Source organism: Aptenodytes forsteri, unplaced genomic scaffold (assembly GCF_000699145.1).
Source record: "Aptenodytes forsteri isolate BGI_AS27 unplaced genomic scaffold, ASM69914v1 Scaffold103, whole genome shotgun sequence".
Lineage (NCBI taxonomy): Eukaryota > Metazoa > Chordata > Aves > Sphenisciformes > Spheniscidae > Aptenodytes > Aptenodytes forsteri.
In genome coordinates this window covers 2928854-2947182 of record NW_008796051.1, presented here as the reverse complement: position 1 = coordinate 2947182, position 18329 = coordinate 2928854, and the positions used below count along the sequence as shown (strand labels likewise).

Below are 18329 nucleotides of genomic sequence, written 5' to 3'. Positions count from 1 at the left end.
TACGCAGTCCTGCCCCTGGGGAGGAACAACCCAGGCACCCATACACACTGGTGGCTCAGTGGCTGGAAAGCATCTTTGCTGACAAGGACCTTGGGGTCCTTCCTGGTGGACACCAAGGTGACCATGAGCCAACAATGCACAGCAAAAAAGGCCAACAGTGTGCCGGGGTGTGTTAAGAAGAGCATTGCCAGCAGGCTGAGGGAGGTGATCCTTACCTCTACTCAGCCCTGGTGAGACAGGTGAGCAAAAAAGGTTTTAAGTTTCTCCACCCCATAGATGCTGCCACTTCACTTAACTAATGTCCTCTCAGTTTGAATTCATAGCATAACATGCATGAAAGATTGCCCGGGCAGAGAGACCTGTGTTACTGAATTAGCGTCTTGGTATACACACAAGAGCTTTGGTGAAAAAATGCCATGTGTCTGGTACTTAAACGTGTACTAAAAATAAAAAGATCAAAAGAGTTAAAGAAAAGGTTATTTTCACTGAGACTGTAGGAGCTACATATAGATACAATTTACTCAGCTCACTACTGGGAATGAGTTATTAATCTCCTAGAGGGAGATTAAATGCCTGCTGTGTAGCTCACCATTTAGAATTCAAAGTTCTTTTCAGCCACAGGTACTATGACCATGATCCAGGACCATAAGGATGAAGTGTTAAAAGAAGGAATGATTGACAAGATTCTCAGACAGAAACAGGTAGTCTGGAGATCCTTCAACAGAACAAAGAAAATAACAGCATGCTGGAGAGAGGGCTTTTATGACAGGCATCTCCTGGGGAACACAACAAAAACCTGCAAACTTTACCACGCTATCTTACAGAATCCCTACCAAGGAATAAAACCATCCCCTGCCCTGGGTGAAAGCAAATTTAAAGCAGTCTGTTTATTCAGTCTGCAGCTTTTTTCCATTGTTCATTAAAATATGTTATTGTAGCACAAGTGGAATTCAGGAGGTGATCTCTCTGGCTGATGGTTTGATCGGTAAGAATATTAGACTTTAACTTTATCTCAGCAAATAATGGGCTCTCTCTGGAATAGCTGAAACTTTGACAGGAAGGAAGAGACATTAGTGGGAATTTCCCCTAGATAACAGTCCTTGGTTTATAGAAATCCTGTTCTATTATCTCTAAATACTATACAGACATAAATATACAGAGCAAGAGCATTTACTGTGCTGAATTTGGAAACACAGTGGTCTCCGCAAAAATCTTCAATATTTTTGTTTTACATACCTCTTTATACTCCAAATGGCAATCACAGACTGGGAGAAATTTACAGACAAAAATACAGAACTTCTATTTTAATGGACTCAGCGTGTTTTCTAATTCTTTGCCTACTCCAGTTCTAGAAAGTGAAGCATATAGTCTACTTCTTTTTTGGAAAACTTTGCTAAGAGTGCAGAACAACTATAAATCCAGACCCCACTGTTTTTTATTTTTTTTTGTAAAAGGCTAGATTACTCTCTGGCTACGATTCCTATCTATAGTCAACTGTGCTTTTTGCTCTTTGATCAGGACTAGCTTACAACATACCAGGTGGAGGAAATTATCAATAGGTAGTTTGTAATTACATTACATGTAGAATGTGAGGGAAATGCATACTGGGAAATTTTATTTTATGTGAACGTTTTCTGAAATTTCTGTATCATAAAGCACACTGTTATTTCTGTATCAGTCTGGTTTTGTTCAATGTTGAATCTCTTTCTATGTATTTTTGTCAAAGGCTGCATATGACACTGCAGCTCGAAACCTGAGGAAACAAAAAATTGCAGAAAATACAAATAATTTTCCCTGTTATTTCCTTTATTGGTGAATACAACAAAAGTAAAATGCTCCGCACAAGGTCAGTATTAGCTATGTTTCACTTTTTATGACAGTTCTTTCCTTATAATTACATGAAAAAAATATAAAATAAGGAAGTTAATCAGTTCTCCATTGGGAAATGAAAATTTGCTGACAGACCCAAAGTGCATTTGCTTTTATTATAAGACATTATACTATGAAGCAATTCTGACTTAAAAGGATGCTTGTCATCCTTAGATGTTTTCCTTACTTGTTACGAATTGCTATTTAAATAGGGACAGTGTGCTGATATTACCATTTATCTTATTATACACTTCATTTAAGATAAAGCATATGAGAGCCTGTCAGGCAGTCCTTATTCAGGGAAAACTCTATTCTGTTTGGCAGGGATAGGACTACAAGACAATGAGAGATTCATTGTGTAAAGCATACTGAAGTTTCACATTTGAGATGCAATCCAGCAATGGGCCTCAGCAAAATGTTCTGATGATTTTACACTCATTGTACAGTATTTATTTTTTATTTCTAGAAGTTTCTAAAATTCAGAAGTTTATTTCTAAAATTTTTTAATGTTGCAAAAGGAGTGATACTATTAAAACCCATGACTTCTAAAAACCTGGAAAAATACTTTTAAGAGTATCTGCTGCCGTCCTGGTGAGTGAATGAGCTCAGTAGTCCAGCTTTCCATGCTGCCTGTGCACATCTCTCATTGTTGGTCCATTGGGGCAGGAAGGAAGTGCCTGGGTTCAGTTCTTGGTGTTCTGTAAAGCTTCTATGAGAGCTTTGTTGTATTCTGTGACCAGCTTTCTCACGTTCTTCATTATTGGCTGGTAGTCACTCTCCTGACTTTTTGTTGCTATGACTGATTAAAAGAGTTAAGGAAACAAACTGCCAGTATAAATATTAGCATAATTAGAGATCATAAGGGAACCACAATACAGTAAGTTTCCTTCTGTGAAAACTGTCAAGGGTTGCAAATAATGGAAAAAACTGAAATTGGGTCTAAAAGATTTACACCAATTTACTAGCTGCCATCTCATGCCAAGCATGGTAAAAGAGAGATTACATGCCTGAGCCAGTTTTGTTTTCATATATATATGCAATAGGTCCCTCGTGGGAGACTCTGCCCATTGTTACATTGCAAACAAAACCATTTCAAGGCACACAACTATTTACAGCCATACAGTTTGGCACTTTAGAAGTCCAGCGACAAAAGTCCCAGTCCAAGAAAGCAGGACCTTTGTTTCCACTAGCCCACGCAGACATAAAACTCTGTATAAGGGTCTGCACTTGGGTAGGTAATACATTGTACCAAGTTAGGAGGTGCTTTTAATATCCTGATCAGCTTTTTCCCTTGGTTTGTTTTAGAGTTTTTTCTGTTAGAAAAAATAGGATCTAAGATTCTTGCCTTAATAAAATATTCCTGTAGATCCTTCTTCATAGAGGAGGTGGCTCCAATTCCATTACGTTGTCCAAGACTTTTTTCAGATTTTTCTAAGAATTAGAGCATTTATCGGGTACAAGAAATGGGATGTGGGGTATATGAAGAAGGTAATGCTATATGCAGATCTTATGTTATTTTCTTTTTCCCCTGATGGCTAGGCTATTACAGAATGGCCTGAAATATATTCTTGTGCCATTTTCTGAGACATGTAGCAATGCTACACACAACACTGGATGATACAGTCTAGTTTTGCTGTTACTTTTATCAACTACATTTGTACTATAATCAGATAACAGTGATTCTATGCATCTTTAAGATTTCAGAATTTTTGTTTCCTAAATAATTTTAAAGAAGTGAATTTATTGCAGTGAATTCAAAGTCCCTAGAATATAAAATAAAAGTGTAACTACGCCCTACTCAGATCTCTACAATAACTATGGAGAATAGTACAAGATAAGAAGAACCATCAGTTCTAATTAAAAAAACTTCAGTGCTTTTGCTAATTTCAAAAACTACCTTATGAAAGTCACTTGCAGCAAGTAAGACTTTGCTGATGTTTTGGAAGGTCTTATATGATTAATGGAATCTAACTCTTTAATTAGCATCACATAATGAGAGCGCTACAATGCAGTTCCCCCATCCCAGCCCACTTTGCAGCTAAAGCATCTCCTTGTCATATCTTACCACATTTATCTGATTTTTTCCCTCTAATATGCAATTCCTCTTTTATTTGATAAGAAATACATTAAATGCATACAATTTGTTGTTTACTTTTTCATCATTGATATTTATGGTGTTTTAAAACTGCAAAATACCAAGCCAAGTCACCATGCTATACAGATTTTCGAACAATGCTACACTTGCTGGATAATTTCAGATAAGACTGGACAGATGTGAAGATGATCTTCATATGAAACCTAATGGCAAAACTGACCCAACAGGAAAAACTCCAAACTGCAAGACAAATCTTATGCTTTAGGACCCCGTAAAATTGTTTCAGACAACAGATGCAAGTTTTGCTATATATAATATCTATCAGCTAACCAGACATTTGCAAAGCATCGCCTTTCCCCTCCTCCCCTGCCTCCTGCTCCCCATTCCGTCCTGTCTTATTCTGCTGGAGGAAACAGACTTCTTCCTCAATTAATACAGTGCATGAATTTTACTGTATTTCTTAAAGAAAGGGATACATTCCTTCATCATAAAGTTATTTTGCTCATGGTGCTGCCACTTCCTCTCCAAATTTGTAAGCTGAAAACACAAAAAGAGCCAAAAATGAAAACAATAATTATTACACATGTACTTCATACAAAGAATCTCCCAAAAATGTTGTATCAATACCTTGTACTATATCATCTGATAAGATCAAAGTTATTTCACAAAAAACCCACAGAAATGAGAAACAATGGCAAAAATATTTTTAAAGCTGCGAATGATTAACCTGTTTATAATTTAGCACTTCATACATCTATTTATGTAAAAGCACTGCATGCAACTGCAGTGGTAGATGGAAGAAAATCAGATGAGGATTCAAGACTTGTCATATAGGGAAATGTGTAAGCAAGTCAGAAGTAAAAAGGTGAGCACTGCAGGGAGATACTAACTCTCATTATACTTCATATCATTTAAATGATCTCTTCTTAAAATCAGCAAGATCTAAAATCACCAAAGATACAATATTTCCTGACACTGTCTTGGACTTTGAGCTATACAGAAGAAACTTCCTTAGTTCCATAGTTAAGTTTCCTGTCTGATGCCAGAAGCTGTGATAAGAACAGAGCTGCAGCGAGAAGATTGTAGGAGTGTGGGTTAAGTGCTGGCACTTCTTCAATACTTTCAGCATCAACAGGAAACTAACATGGACATTATATCGATGGCTGCTTCCTTACAATACAATTTTATAATATTTGTTTTTCTGATGCTACTGTTCAAGGCTCTGCATTTCAAGATATGCATATGTTATTTTTAAATGCAAAAACTGAAAATCATTCTGAGACTAAATTTCAGTGGAAACTAAGGTAATAAATTAGGAAAATATTGCAACATTTTACTTAAAAGCTTATTCTTAAGCTATAAGATATGAAAACAGTTGCTATATTACTCAAAATAAGTCTTACAGTGATGAATCAGTTATCTAGTGTACTGGTTCACAGCAAACATGGCAGTCATTTATTTCCACGATAAGATATTTGTGACCAATTATAATTTTTATTGTGCCCTTTGTAGATGTTGCTACATGCAATACAGCCAGTAAAGGAGCGTAGGTTTAAAATACTGTCTGATATATACCAAAGGAAATATTCAGTGCATTTTTATAGTAACTCCTTGAATGCCACAACTCATACAGTTGACTGCTTGCAAAATCGCCCAAACCCTCAAGATATGTAAACGCTATTTGTACTTCAAAATGCTTGATGCATGTCAACTAATCAGCTATTTTAAGATACACCTTTATTCACCCTTGTGATATTTACACTCATGACATAAAAAGCAAAGAAACAAATCCTTTTTGCACACATTGAAATAGAACTGCCACAGCTTAATGAACTGAAGAAATGCTGTACAACTACTATTTTATATAAACTTTTTAGCATCATTATGCAAGTAACTTAACACTGGCTGGGTATCCATTTCTGATTTACATAATAACTAGGAAAAAGAATCTGATCTTGGCATAAAAAATATACAATATCTGAAGTCTTGCAGACTTTGGCATGCAGCTTTAGGGATTTATATCATCACCCTAGAGTTAGCCCACAGTGATCATACGCTACGAGTGTATACGTGCATGTCCTCATTTAGAGCTACACCCTCTCATCCGCTCCATAAAGTTCAGTCCAGAAGAAAGTTAACTTAAATATGTACAAATATCACCTTCAGCTTTTAACTGAATTAGAAAAAAGTAACAGTTCTAAAGGACAAAGATCTCAACAACCTGAAACAATAAAAATCAGTGAAATGCAGAGAAAATAATCAATTTTCATTTTTCAGCTTGTTTTGAGGTTATCTATTTTCCTTCTGTGCATTCAAACCTACATGCCAGGAAAGTCCTTTTGCCAAAATGACAGCCATTTATGGGTGTTTATAATGGAAGAATGAAAGTTGCTCAAGAGTTTATAAACATCACCTTTCCTGATTCACTTTTGAAATGTAAATGTAAATATACTCATATACCAAAGTTCCTTGGGTTTAAAGAAGTCTAACAAACCCTAAAACTTCAGTGGTCCACAAAGAGCAGAAGGATTGGAAAAAGGGAAATGCAATTAATAGTACAGGTTGCAAGAAAAAACTTACCATCATAACTTTAAAAGCAAAAGGGATCTTATCTAATTAGTAGTGACTTTTTTTCCCTGTAGTTTCTTTCTAAGTTGGTCCTCAACACTCCTCAAGCAAAGGAAGGGCAAAAGGGGGACAATTCTGAGCAAGATTAGTACAAACACTTAAACAAAGGATTCGTACAATTTTGAAGCTCAGGAAGACCTCTGCCTAGTAACTTTGAAATCCAAAGCTTACAAGAAATTTATTGGCATGATATTAACTTTTGTTTGAAAACAGAAAATATAGCTATGCATTTGCAACACATAACTTTGAAAACTCCCTGAGAGGGAATAAACTGATTCTATCCATACAATGCATCATGTGTATGAGAAAACCGAAACTGTGATAGAAACAACTGAAGAGATAATATGTAGCTTGAGCTATACCTGAGAATGTGTCTCATTCTCTTGCAACTCTCTCTTTAGTGTCTCATACTCTGTATTCAAGTGTTCCATTATTGTCTTGAAAGCATGGCTACGTTTTGTTAATTTTTCTTTGTCATCCTGGAGTCTCTAGTTGGAAAAAAACCAACACAAACTGATTAATGGATGAGTTCATTTGCTGTGGCCTACAGACAAATTATTTTAATTCAGCTTTCAAGATGCTACTTTTTCTTCCTTTCAGAACAAGATCATATGCATAAAGCACCATAGAATCATAGAATCATTAAGGTTGGAAAAGACCTCTAAGATCATCGAGTCCAACCATCAACCCAACACCACCATGCCCACTAAACCATGTCCCTAAGCGCCTCATCTACACGTCTTTTAAATATTTCCAGGGATGGTGACTCAACCAAGAACTCATAAGGATTTTCTCTAGCAATGCATGCTCCCTCCTAAAGATAATATTCAATGGTTATAACCAAGTTGTAGGCTTAGACTATACTATATCAGCACAAGTGGGAATGCTGATGTTAAGAATTTGTAGGAAATTTATCACGTGAAATGGGAAGTGCTTTAGATGGAGTTTGTCTTGTCGAGCAAATACACACAGAATAGATTTTTCTTTTTTGTTTGGGTTCTATGGTTAGATTGCTAAATTCAAACTTATGGGTAGTCATAAGTTACAGCAGAAAAGTTCAGATGAATCACTAAAATAAATGGGAAATTTTGTGGAAGGAAGTTATCAAAAGGTATCCAGCTGATAGCCTGCTACACGTACCTAGTTAGTAAGTCACATATATAAGCAGAGAAGCATTTGGATTCATTTGCACTGCTGCGCACACCCAGTTTTCAGCTATCAGTCAGTATTCCCAGCCGCAGACCTGGATTCCCTTCCACTAGGTGCTCAAAACCACACAAATTCTGTATAATCCAAGGTTTCACTCCTTTCATTACCTTTTTCTTCTCTTCTCCTGATGCTTTCAGAGCTGGCAAATTATTATAGACCTCCAACTCAGCTTTTGTTTGTTCAATTTTGTCTTTAAGAGAAGCCAGTTCATCAACCATCTTGCCCTCCAAGAGTTCCATCTTCTGTAGGTCCATCTGCAGCTTTTGAGTCTCTAGATCACCAGATACACAATCTCTAATTAACACTACTTTTTATTTCATAATACATTGCCCAGTATATAAACGTTTATGCTATACTGAAGCAATACAAACAGCTCCTGAATATTGTTCTGATTTTGACATTCATGAGAATGTTTATGTGAATGAAAGAAAAAAATTTGATCTTCACAATCATCCCATAAGTCAGACTCCTATATTACAATTACTGTATTATAGTCTGTAAGTGAAGAGTAATGAAAATGTGGTGATTTTCTATATCACAGTGTGGTGTTTCTATTGTTAAACTTGTTTATAGCACCAGTCAATTTCAAGTCTTAAAGCAGTGGTGATACCTTACAAAAAGTTGACTGCAATAATGCAGGCAATTAAATTATTTTTGTTAGTTTTGTAGCATTATGTTGTTTTTATTTACGTTGCTTGTATATATGATAAGACTTAGTTTTATGAGACTGAATAGCCAAATCTGCTTTAAACGTTCGCTCTATACAGGAAAACACTTCCATATCTCCACGTAATAAGAACTGTCATAGCTTACAAAATGAGCATGTGCTACAATATACAGCATTTACTTCCGACAATCCATTAAAAAGAAACAAGAGAGATATAGGTAATTAAAGAGGTTACAAGTATGGATGGATTCTGGTATGAGGAGAGATGTAACGACTGAAAGTGTTCAGACATGAGAAGCTTAAGAGAGGACACAATAAAGATACACAAAATAAAAAATATACTTTGATCCAGTTTTGGAGATGTTATCCACCCTGAGTGTGGAAGGACTAGATGTGGCTATATGGTTTTCTGACCTGCAGCCTTGTCCTTGTATTTTCTTCATGTGCCTGAACATTTAAACACGTGGCTACCTGATCTTATTTTTCAGAGTTGTGTCTAACTCAGAAGAATGATACAAATAATGCAGGTTTTTTTCCTACATTCTAAAATACTAGGCAAAGTGGGCTATTGGGAGGGATAAGACAGCACAAAGAAACTTCTCTCAGCATAGACTGTATATTTTGCTCACACACTCAGATTTGTGGTGATCACCTAGAAAAAGGGTAGAAGATTTTCCCCCCAACTTAACCAATGCAGTATAGATCTTTATGGCAGAAGGGAGTGGATGTGCGTATGTGGCAGAGGGATAGTTCACCTATCCAAAAACCGTGGGTATGGTTTCCTTAGTGGAATTATTTGGGAAAATATCACCTGATCAAAACCCTGTCATAGCAAGATTTTGGTACGCATCTCTCCTTTTGTGTATTTATGCCATATACTCATTTTTAGAGTGAAATGTTGGCTTTAATCAACACTTCTGACTTATTACAGTCTGCTTTGGTGATTTCTTTAGGAACCTCAAAATAAAGAAAAAGACAAGCCAAGATTTTTGTGTATAATATGTAATTATCCTGAGGAATGCGCTTCCATAAGGTAAGATTGAAAGGGTCCTGTATGTGCAAAGAACATTTATATAAATACAAAAAATTTCCATACCAGTAAAAGGAAGGGTTTAAAAATAAAAAGTTTGGAACTGCATTGCATGTCTGTGATTCAATGTTTATGCTGCCTTCCACCCTAAAGGGCTTAAGAAAACACTTTGCCTGTGTCTAGAATATTTCATAACTGCCCATAGTTTCACTTTGAAGTTCCTGGTATTGGTCAATGTCAGATCCTAAAACACGACTGAACAGACCACAGCTCAACTTCTCTTGTTGCTACAGTGCTGTGGTTTAAAAACAGACAAATGCTTAAGGACCTTAACAAATTAGGGCTTTAACATTAAAAACAGTAAAAAAGAGGATTATAAAATAAAAATAATTCAAATTGGATAGAAATAGCAGAAAACAACTTTAGATTTTCTTAAGGATTTATTTACACCTAATCACAGCATTTTCACTTTTTATATAGTTGTTCCAATATTTATATTTTGTTATTTTAAAATAATACATAGTTGACTAATTGGGATTTATTTTACATGTAAAGAGTAATAACAATGTAAGTGCCAAAAAGCCAGAAAGGGTTCTTAAACTGTTCAATCTATATACTGATAAAAACTATGGTGAGGCAGCAATGGGCTGTTCCTATCCATTCACACTTCTCTGGAGAAAAGGGAAGAAACTGGAATTTTATCCTTATCCAGCAACAGCCTCAATGAAAAAACTCAAAACTAAAAAACCTCAAAACTTCTCTAGGGGAAGAGACAGGAAGAGGATGCAGCCCAGTTCCTTCTGATACGCCATGAAGTTGCAGCGTCTAGCAGGCAGTGTGTACACAGTAGCAGACCCTCAGACCAAACTACAGTGACCCAGGGAAATGTTTTTGGGAAACTATGCCATTAGCACTTTTGTTTACTCTTCATGGTTTCCTTTTCTTTTTCTTTTTTTTTTTTTTTTTTTTTTTTAAAGGGTTCTGCTGGTGGACTTTTTATATCTTTGTTATGGCAAGAAAATATGGAAATCCAGATTTTAATCACAACAAAAGAATCCTGAAGGTGCCTGTGCTATAATTCAAGTGTTACGAAGAACTTTAACTGTGCAAACTGAACATTTACTGTATTTTTTAAAGAATCTTAAGTTGTTTATTACAGTATCTGTGACTCCTTGCTTTCAGAAGTTTACTTATGAATCATTTAAATGATCTGCTGAAAATTATGTACTGTAACTTCCTTCTCTCCCCTTGCAAAGAAAGAAATATGTCTTTCAATAATGTCTCTATAGCACTATGTGCTTCTGGAACATCCTTATATTGTAAAGTAATAAAAATTGATGCTTACATGAAAGAACAAAAAGTCATATTTGAACTTGTAATGTCTGGCCCAGCTTTATAAACTATGCTAGAACTGCAAAATGAGTATTTGCGGAGAAGCAAACACTGAATGTTCAAACACACAACAGAACAATCAATTTCTGTAACATTTTGTGCATAACAATTTCTTATTTGCATGTAAATAAACTGAAGTTACAACACAGGCTCCTATTTTGAAAATTACTACCAAGTACAGCACGTAATAGCCTTCTAACAAAATGATTTATGGTTCTTAATTCCTGCCCCTTCCTTTCAGCCAAACAAACAAGGAAAGGCTTGCTGAACCAATAGTGATATTGGCAAAGGCTTAGAATTATGAGAACAATTCCACTATAAACAGTGCAAATAAAGAACTCAATAGATACTTGTTACGGAAATGAAAGAAAAATACTGTCTGCTTTTTGAAATTACAGGCAAGATACTGCAGATTCTTACACTTAATTTTAAGTATTTGAATATTCCACAATGAAGTCAAAATGAATATTCACTTTGCAGAATCAAAGCCTGAGAATTTGAGAGCTATTCACTGTTGTTGCCCGTTATTCTCCCATGGTACATACCCCTTTAGAAAAGCACAAACCATAAGTAAGTGCTAATAAGAACTACATTTACAAATAATACATGGTTATATAACTGTTGGAAGTCTCTACTTCAGTTTATTAAACACTATTTCAAGATTGTGAAAAATGTTTCTTTTGAGGTGAATTTTAGTAAAGTCAAACTTCTAGCTCAAAGAACTTTGCAGCCCTGTATTAAAATACAGCTGTTTAAAGTATATCTGTGGAAGTAAGCTGATCATTTCCTGATAATAATAAGTGAAATACTCCTGAGGAATATAAATAACTTGTTACCCACAACAGTTTCAATTTGTCAACTTGCCACTGTATTTTAATATTTGGAGATCACTGATCTTGTAAATGTTATTAGTGTAACAAATCAGGTAATTTTAATTTTTTTAAGGAATGAATTTGAAAATTCATTGCTGATCTCACCTGTAATCAGATTCTTAGCAGTGCTCTGTGATTTCTGCATTTCATTTGATTTGAAAGTAAGGTCTTCCTGCATAATCTTCAGCTCTTGATTGGTGACAGATGAAATTTGTTTCATATGATTCACATTCTGTGTGTTACCAATAACAATAATGAGAACATGCTGTATCTTTGAAACAACAAATGGTAACTGGACAAGTAAAAAAACTCTCCTGTCCTAGTACATTGTCTATTATTTGGCTTTTCTACTACAAAGACTGAAAATAGTGGAAATAATCTGAATTGATTTAAATGTGAATGATTTCCATTCTGCCAACTTTTGATAAAAGATGTACTGACAGGCCAATGAAGATTAAACAAAAATGCAGCAAGTATAAACTGTGTTGCCATATCCATCTCTTCTAAAGTAAGTGTCATTGCCTAAAATATACCTTATGGTATACCAAACTGAAAGAGTTAGAAGACAATTAAAATGATGATATAATCAAAGTATTACTCAGCTGAAAGATTTTTCTAAGACAAAAAATCCATGGGAACCAAAAATGTTAGAAGAAAAAATGTTTTGAAAGTGCAAAAAAAAGTCAGACTGCAAATGGGAACAATTTCTAAAGTGTTTACATTACATGTTACACAGCAGGGTATTCCAGACGTAATTTTAGTAGATCAGAGAGACGATTGATATATTGCCACTTACTTAATATTAGTGACAGAATACCCATGAACTGAGATTTGCAGACTTTAGGTAAACAAAATATTGCAGTAGTTTTATTTGTAGTATTCTGAAATGTTTATCATGAATGGAATAATGTTCATTATAGCAATGATGATGAGTTACAGCAATTATGCAAACATTTCTTTTATTCTGGTCACAAGTACAATCTAATATTCGAAACTCTCTCTCCAGAAATGAAAAGAAATTAAATAAATCTTTCTTTTTTTTTTTTTTAAACTACAGCTGTACATGGTTTAATGTTTAACTCTCTTAAGAGATTATTATGCAGATACTGAGTGGATAATGTGTAAAAAACACCATCCTTCTTTATCCATTCATTCTCCTGTTCTGTGCTTCTAAACTCCTAGCTTGCCACAGGAGGAGGGAAAGGCACTTACCCTGCTTGAGTGCTCCAGGAGTGCAACAATGTTGGCTTCTATTTGGGCCTTTCGTTCCAATTCCTGATTCTTCACCTCTTCAAAAGTCTCAAGAAAATCTAGAGATCAACAAACATGATAAAGGCGGCTGCTATTTGCATGGGTACAGCACAAGCCCTTGTCATTTCCAGTCAAAACTTTGTATTAAATTGGTAAGCTGTACAATTTCAGACAGATTACTTTAAGATTAATAGTTTATTTAAGAGGCAGGTGGTAGAGTCATTGAAACTTGTCAACTTATGGGTTGGAATGAAAAAGTTCACAATTTTTCCAGAGACACATATTTGACTGAATAATGACATAAGGTCACCACTTTCTTGGACACTGTTTAGGTGAGGGTTGCCACTCAATGGAAAAGGAGTTTCATCACTATCATTTCTGACACCTTTCTGAATGCTTGTCCCAGCAGCTGTTGGTCTTCATTTTTCTGAAAGCTATCAAAATGGGCTACTAAATAAAGGAAACAGGTGACTTCACTATCTCTAATGGCCTGGACTAAATGCCGAACACTGCTAAGAACCTGAGATCAATATTCACCTGGTATCACCTCTTTCTTTCTGTATGATGTCTCTTTGATACATCTTTAGTTTATGTTCATTCTAGTAAGTGTCCAGCTGAATCTGACAAGACAGTTGTAATGGTGGTACGCACTCTGTATTTGTGTCCTAGGCATATTACATTGTATTCCTGGTGACAGACATATTGAAAAAAATGTGCTGGAGACATCACATGAACGTCAGAGGTCCATCAAGATGCCACCCAGGGCTATAAGTTATGAGCATCCCTCTCCTGCTGGCTCTCCTCCTGAAACATGGCTTATATACACAGGAGCACTCAGAAAAAGTAAGAGTTTGCAAACTTTCTGGCTGCATGAAAAAGGAGAGAAGTGCTTGGTTGAGCAAGAAGCATTAGATAATAGTAAATTCAGGACGGATTATTTGGGAAGAGAGAAAGAAGACAGGAGAAACTACTTAATGGAAATACTACAAATCCTGAAGGGATGAGGACTGACTAGAGAATTGTGGATCCCAGAGCATCCAGGATTTTTTAAAAATACTTATTTTTTAAATTTCTTTACTAATAAAACAATTATGGATAAGAAAACTATTGTAATACCTGATATCATCTGCAATGCTGTCCATGGAAGAGTTAACAGAGATGCTTCACAGAGCACAGCTTCTAAAACTTTTAGAGGGGAAAATGTGCACTATTGGAGCCAGGGGACAATACTAAGATACTACAAAGACTATCTCTGAGGCATAGATTTCAGGATGAAAGATACTTGGAATTCTTAGAGGTCAACGAATGGCATTAGACAACACATTTGTAATGTGCACAGCTGATTGCTAAAAATAATGACCAGTTCTGATCCAGATTCAGTTGGCTCAAAAATAAAGTTTCGGTCCACCTGACGCTGACGAGTAACTGTAGAGAACAGTACTTGGCAAGAATGTAAGAAGGTTTACCTTTTGCCAACGCTGCTGTGAACTAGTAACCAGAAACATAGTTAAAACCAAAGCTTCAACAGCCTGCAATTGAAAAAAGCTAGTCAAGTCCCAAGTCCTGAATAAGACCATTGCCAGGTCTGCTTTTCTCCAGTACCCAGGCTGCAAATGAAGCTACCCTTAGAAAGGGAAGTTTTATTTTCTCTCTGTGATGCTCTTTTCCTTCAGAATGAATTTGTCTTGTTTTAGCTTACAGACAGCACAATTATACTTTAACAAGAGGAGCAACAATGACAGCTCCAAAAAGAGCTCCTTCCTCAAAGGGAACTTACTGGATATTTCCTACCATCTGTTGCTGTGAAATACAGACAGGAATTTTCTACACTAAGAAAATATCTGAGCACAACAGAAATAAGGGAAAGGCAGTGAGGAAAGTAATAGTATTGAAATTCTCACTTAATGTTTGGTGTTTAACACATTGGAGCTGTTGTTTCTTTTTTTGATTAAAAAATCAAGTGGGTAATTTTTACGAAGAGAATCACTCAGATAAGCTAACACAAAACTTTCAATCACATTTAACTGTTTAGTGCTCTAATAGTGAGCAAAGGCTTCGTTAACATCTGTGTCTTGTGGGGGTCTGAGCCACTTCTTTTCAACACAACAGATGATGCCATGGCCTTTGAAGCATCTTAGCAAGAGGTCTTAAATAAGCTGATTGCAACATCTTGATAAACCTATTTATTTGCTTCTAAGGAAGCTGTAGGCAATGAGGATATTGAGTCTTCCAAGGCATATACGTAGGGAAGGCACAGAAGTGAAATAAAAGCACCTTCATGAAAGAAAAGCATTCTCACACATTCAAAAATATGAAACTTGAGAACAAAACTAAAGCACTTTACATCCACAAATATGTAATCTTATAAAACTGAGCCCAAAACAGTGGAATTAGGACCTAAGAATTGTATCTATATGATTTGACTAGTGTTTTTCTCCTTTGGCATTCTGGACCTTTTTAGGTGGTTTTTTTCAAACCTTCTTTGAATTTATTTAGAAACATTAAGTAAGCTCCATATTTACATCTCATCTCATTGTCTTTCTGCAAGCAACTCTCCTTTTCATCACACCTGTCTGATTGACCTTGTTTCATTTGAGCACTATGTGTTTCACAGATTCATAAAAAATTGAATGAAAGAGACTGCAAGAGGTCACCTAATTAATTCACTTGCTCCAGAACAAAAACAACCGTACGTCAGTAATTCAGATGTTTACCTATACTCTTCTTACAGACAGCTCATGATATATACTCTATAATCCTTCTGAACAATCTATTCCAACGCTTGGTGAGTTTTAATGTTAGAAAGTTTTTTCTAATATCCAACCCAAAATCTTTCTGGAATTATTTCTGTATTACTCCTTTTCTATCCTCCATGTATACACAGAGATAGATTATTCACTTATTATTTGAAACAGCTTCTTTACACATTTGATGACTGTCATAAATCCTCTAAAATAAAAGACTTGTTCTTTAATATTTCCTTGCAGGTCATGCTTTCTGCGTCCCTCATCAGTCTCTCTTCAGGACTGCCAACCTCCCTCTTTATGTACAGAACTGGAGACAATAACCTATACTCTTCTTACAGACAGCTCATGATAGATACTCTATAATCCTTCTGAACAACCTATCCAACGCTTGGTGAGTTTTAATGTTAGAAAGTTTTTTCTAATATCCAACCCAAAATCTTTCTGGAATTATTTCTGTATTACTCCTTTTCTATCCTCCATGTATACACAGAGATAGATTATTCACTTATTATTTGAAACAGCTTCTTTACACATTTGATGACTGTCATAAATCCTCTAAAATAAAAGACTTGTTCTTTAATATTTCCTTGCAGGTCATGCTTTCTGCGTCCCTCATCAGTCTCTCTTCAGGACTGCCAACCTCCCTCTTTATGTACAGAACTGGAGACAATACTCCAACTGAAGCCTTTCTCAATGCACAGAGAACAAGATTACTTCATGTATCTGACAAATTACACTCCTATGTATACCTACTGCTGTGGTATTTTCTCTTCCATGTTAGTGTGATACTGCTGAGCCATGTTCACTTTGTCTTCCACCGTAACTCAGCCATACCACAGAGCTGTGCCTGATGAACTGCTCCCTATTCCGTATTTTTGCTGTTGATTACTCTGCCCAAGTTAAATCCTTTTTGAACTTTCTGTACGTCATTTCTAATCTGCCATAAGTATTTTAAATTCTAACCCTGTCCTCCAACATGATTTCAGCTTTTCTGATGTAGCATTTTCTGTGAAACCATGTATTTACTCTCTCTCCTGTCATCCAACTGATTAAGAAAAATATTGACTAATCTGAACATCCAACACACTGCAAAACTCTATTCAGTATGCCCTTCCATCTTGGCAGTGAATCCTTCATAATTAATAATTTTTTAATCAAATGCACAGTATAGGTTAACAATGGACAATATTTCCCTAACTCGCTTCTAAGAACACCATGAGACAGCAGTAGATGTACTGAAGACAAAGTACACATCAACTGTTGCTCCTCCCTTATTCTGCAATATCTTTCTGTCAAAGAAGGAAATTAGTTGTTTGTTCTTGACAAATCAATACTGTGTTATCCATATTCCTGTTTCTATAACGTTTACAAATTGTTTGCTTGCTTATTTTTTCCATAATCTTTCTGGAAATTGGTACTAAGCTGACTGGTCTATACTTCCCTGGCTTGCCTTCTTCAAGACAGGTACCATTTTTGCTCTTTTCTCATCTTTAAGATTCCTGCATGTTCCCCCAAACCTCTCAGTTTATCTCAAACAGCTCTGCAACTGCATCAATATCCTCTGATGAAGCGCAGAAGCAGAACCAAAACCCAAAAAGTCAGAAGGATCATGAGGCCCTGCCTTTCATGGTCTGTATTCGTACTAAAAATCAAGATCAAGTGAGTTTTTGCCCTTCTGCTGCTCAGGAAATCAGGTAATCGGAAAACGCAGAAGCTCTCTAAGTACACTCTTATCCATCTTTCCTTATTGTCAGCTGAGACCTTTCTTTCAGTATCATGCTAGCCATAAGTTATATCGAACATTTTTAGAGAACACTGTTATAAAATGGTATTATATACTTTGGCCTTCATGGCATATTTATTGATCATTTTCCCCTTTTGCTGAGTAACAGACCAACTTTTTTTGTAAGCTGCCCACTACAGTATATGAGCTGAGTAACAGACCAACTTTTTTTGTAAGCTGCCCACTACAGTATATGAGCAATAGGGTATATTTTAAAAACAGTTCTGTTTTCATCCTCTGTTAGTTGCTGCTGAGGTCTCTACACCATTAGAACCTTTTAATATGGAAGAAAGCTTTAGTAGCATTCATCTTGAATAAACAGATGTGAGAAGCCTTAATTTTAGAGAATTATGTGATGTCTATGCTTGTCCATTTTGAAGTTCTGCTTTTAATCAGACCTGAACAGCTGGTTTTATATATCTTATATTTAAATTAATTTTAAAATTAATTTCAGCCTTGTTTTCATAAAATAAAGCTGTGTTCCTAAGACCTTTAATGCTTGATGAAAAGCCTGGAAAGATGCTCCAAATATTTGTGACTGTCCTGTAACTCCTAAAATATCAATTACGTTGTCCTGAGGTAGATCAACACTGGTTGAGTGTTTATGGGTAAGGATGAGGGGGAAGGCCAACGAGGCAGATATCCTGCTGGGAGTCTGTTATAGACCACCCAACCAGGATGAAGGGGCGGATGAAGCGTTCTACAAGCGGCTGGCAGAAGTCTCTCAATCGCTAGCCCTTGTTCTCGTGGGGGACTTCAACTTCCCGGATGTCTGCTGGCAATACA

The 18329-nt window shown here is 35.9% G+C and overlaps 1 protein-coding gene across 1 annotated transcript in view; it reads right to left on the bottom strand.

Annotated features, from left to right (window-relative positions):
- Window positions 1–2449: 2449 nt before the first annotated feature.
- The window catches only part of IFT74 (intraflagellar transport 74), a 42097-nt gene continuing 26217 nt past the window's right edge, over window positions 2450–18329 (bottom strand). The window contains exons 14-19 of the mRNA XM_009286227.1: window positions 12975–13072; window positions 11868–11994; window positions 7909–8072; window positions 6955–7080; window positions 4441–4501; window positions 2450–2668 (exon numbers count right to left, since the gene is read on the bottom strand). Coding sequence (XP_009284502.1) covers window positions 2553–2668; window positions 4441–4501; window positions 6955–7080; window positions 7909–8072; window positions 11868–11994; window positions 12975–13072 — 692 coding nt within the window. The 3' untranslated portion in view covers window positions 2450–2552. The remainder of the gene's footprint in view (window positions 2669–4440; window positions 4502–6954; window positions 7081–7908; window positions 8073–11867; window positions 11995–12974; window positions 13073–18329) is intronic.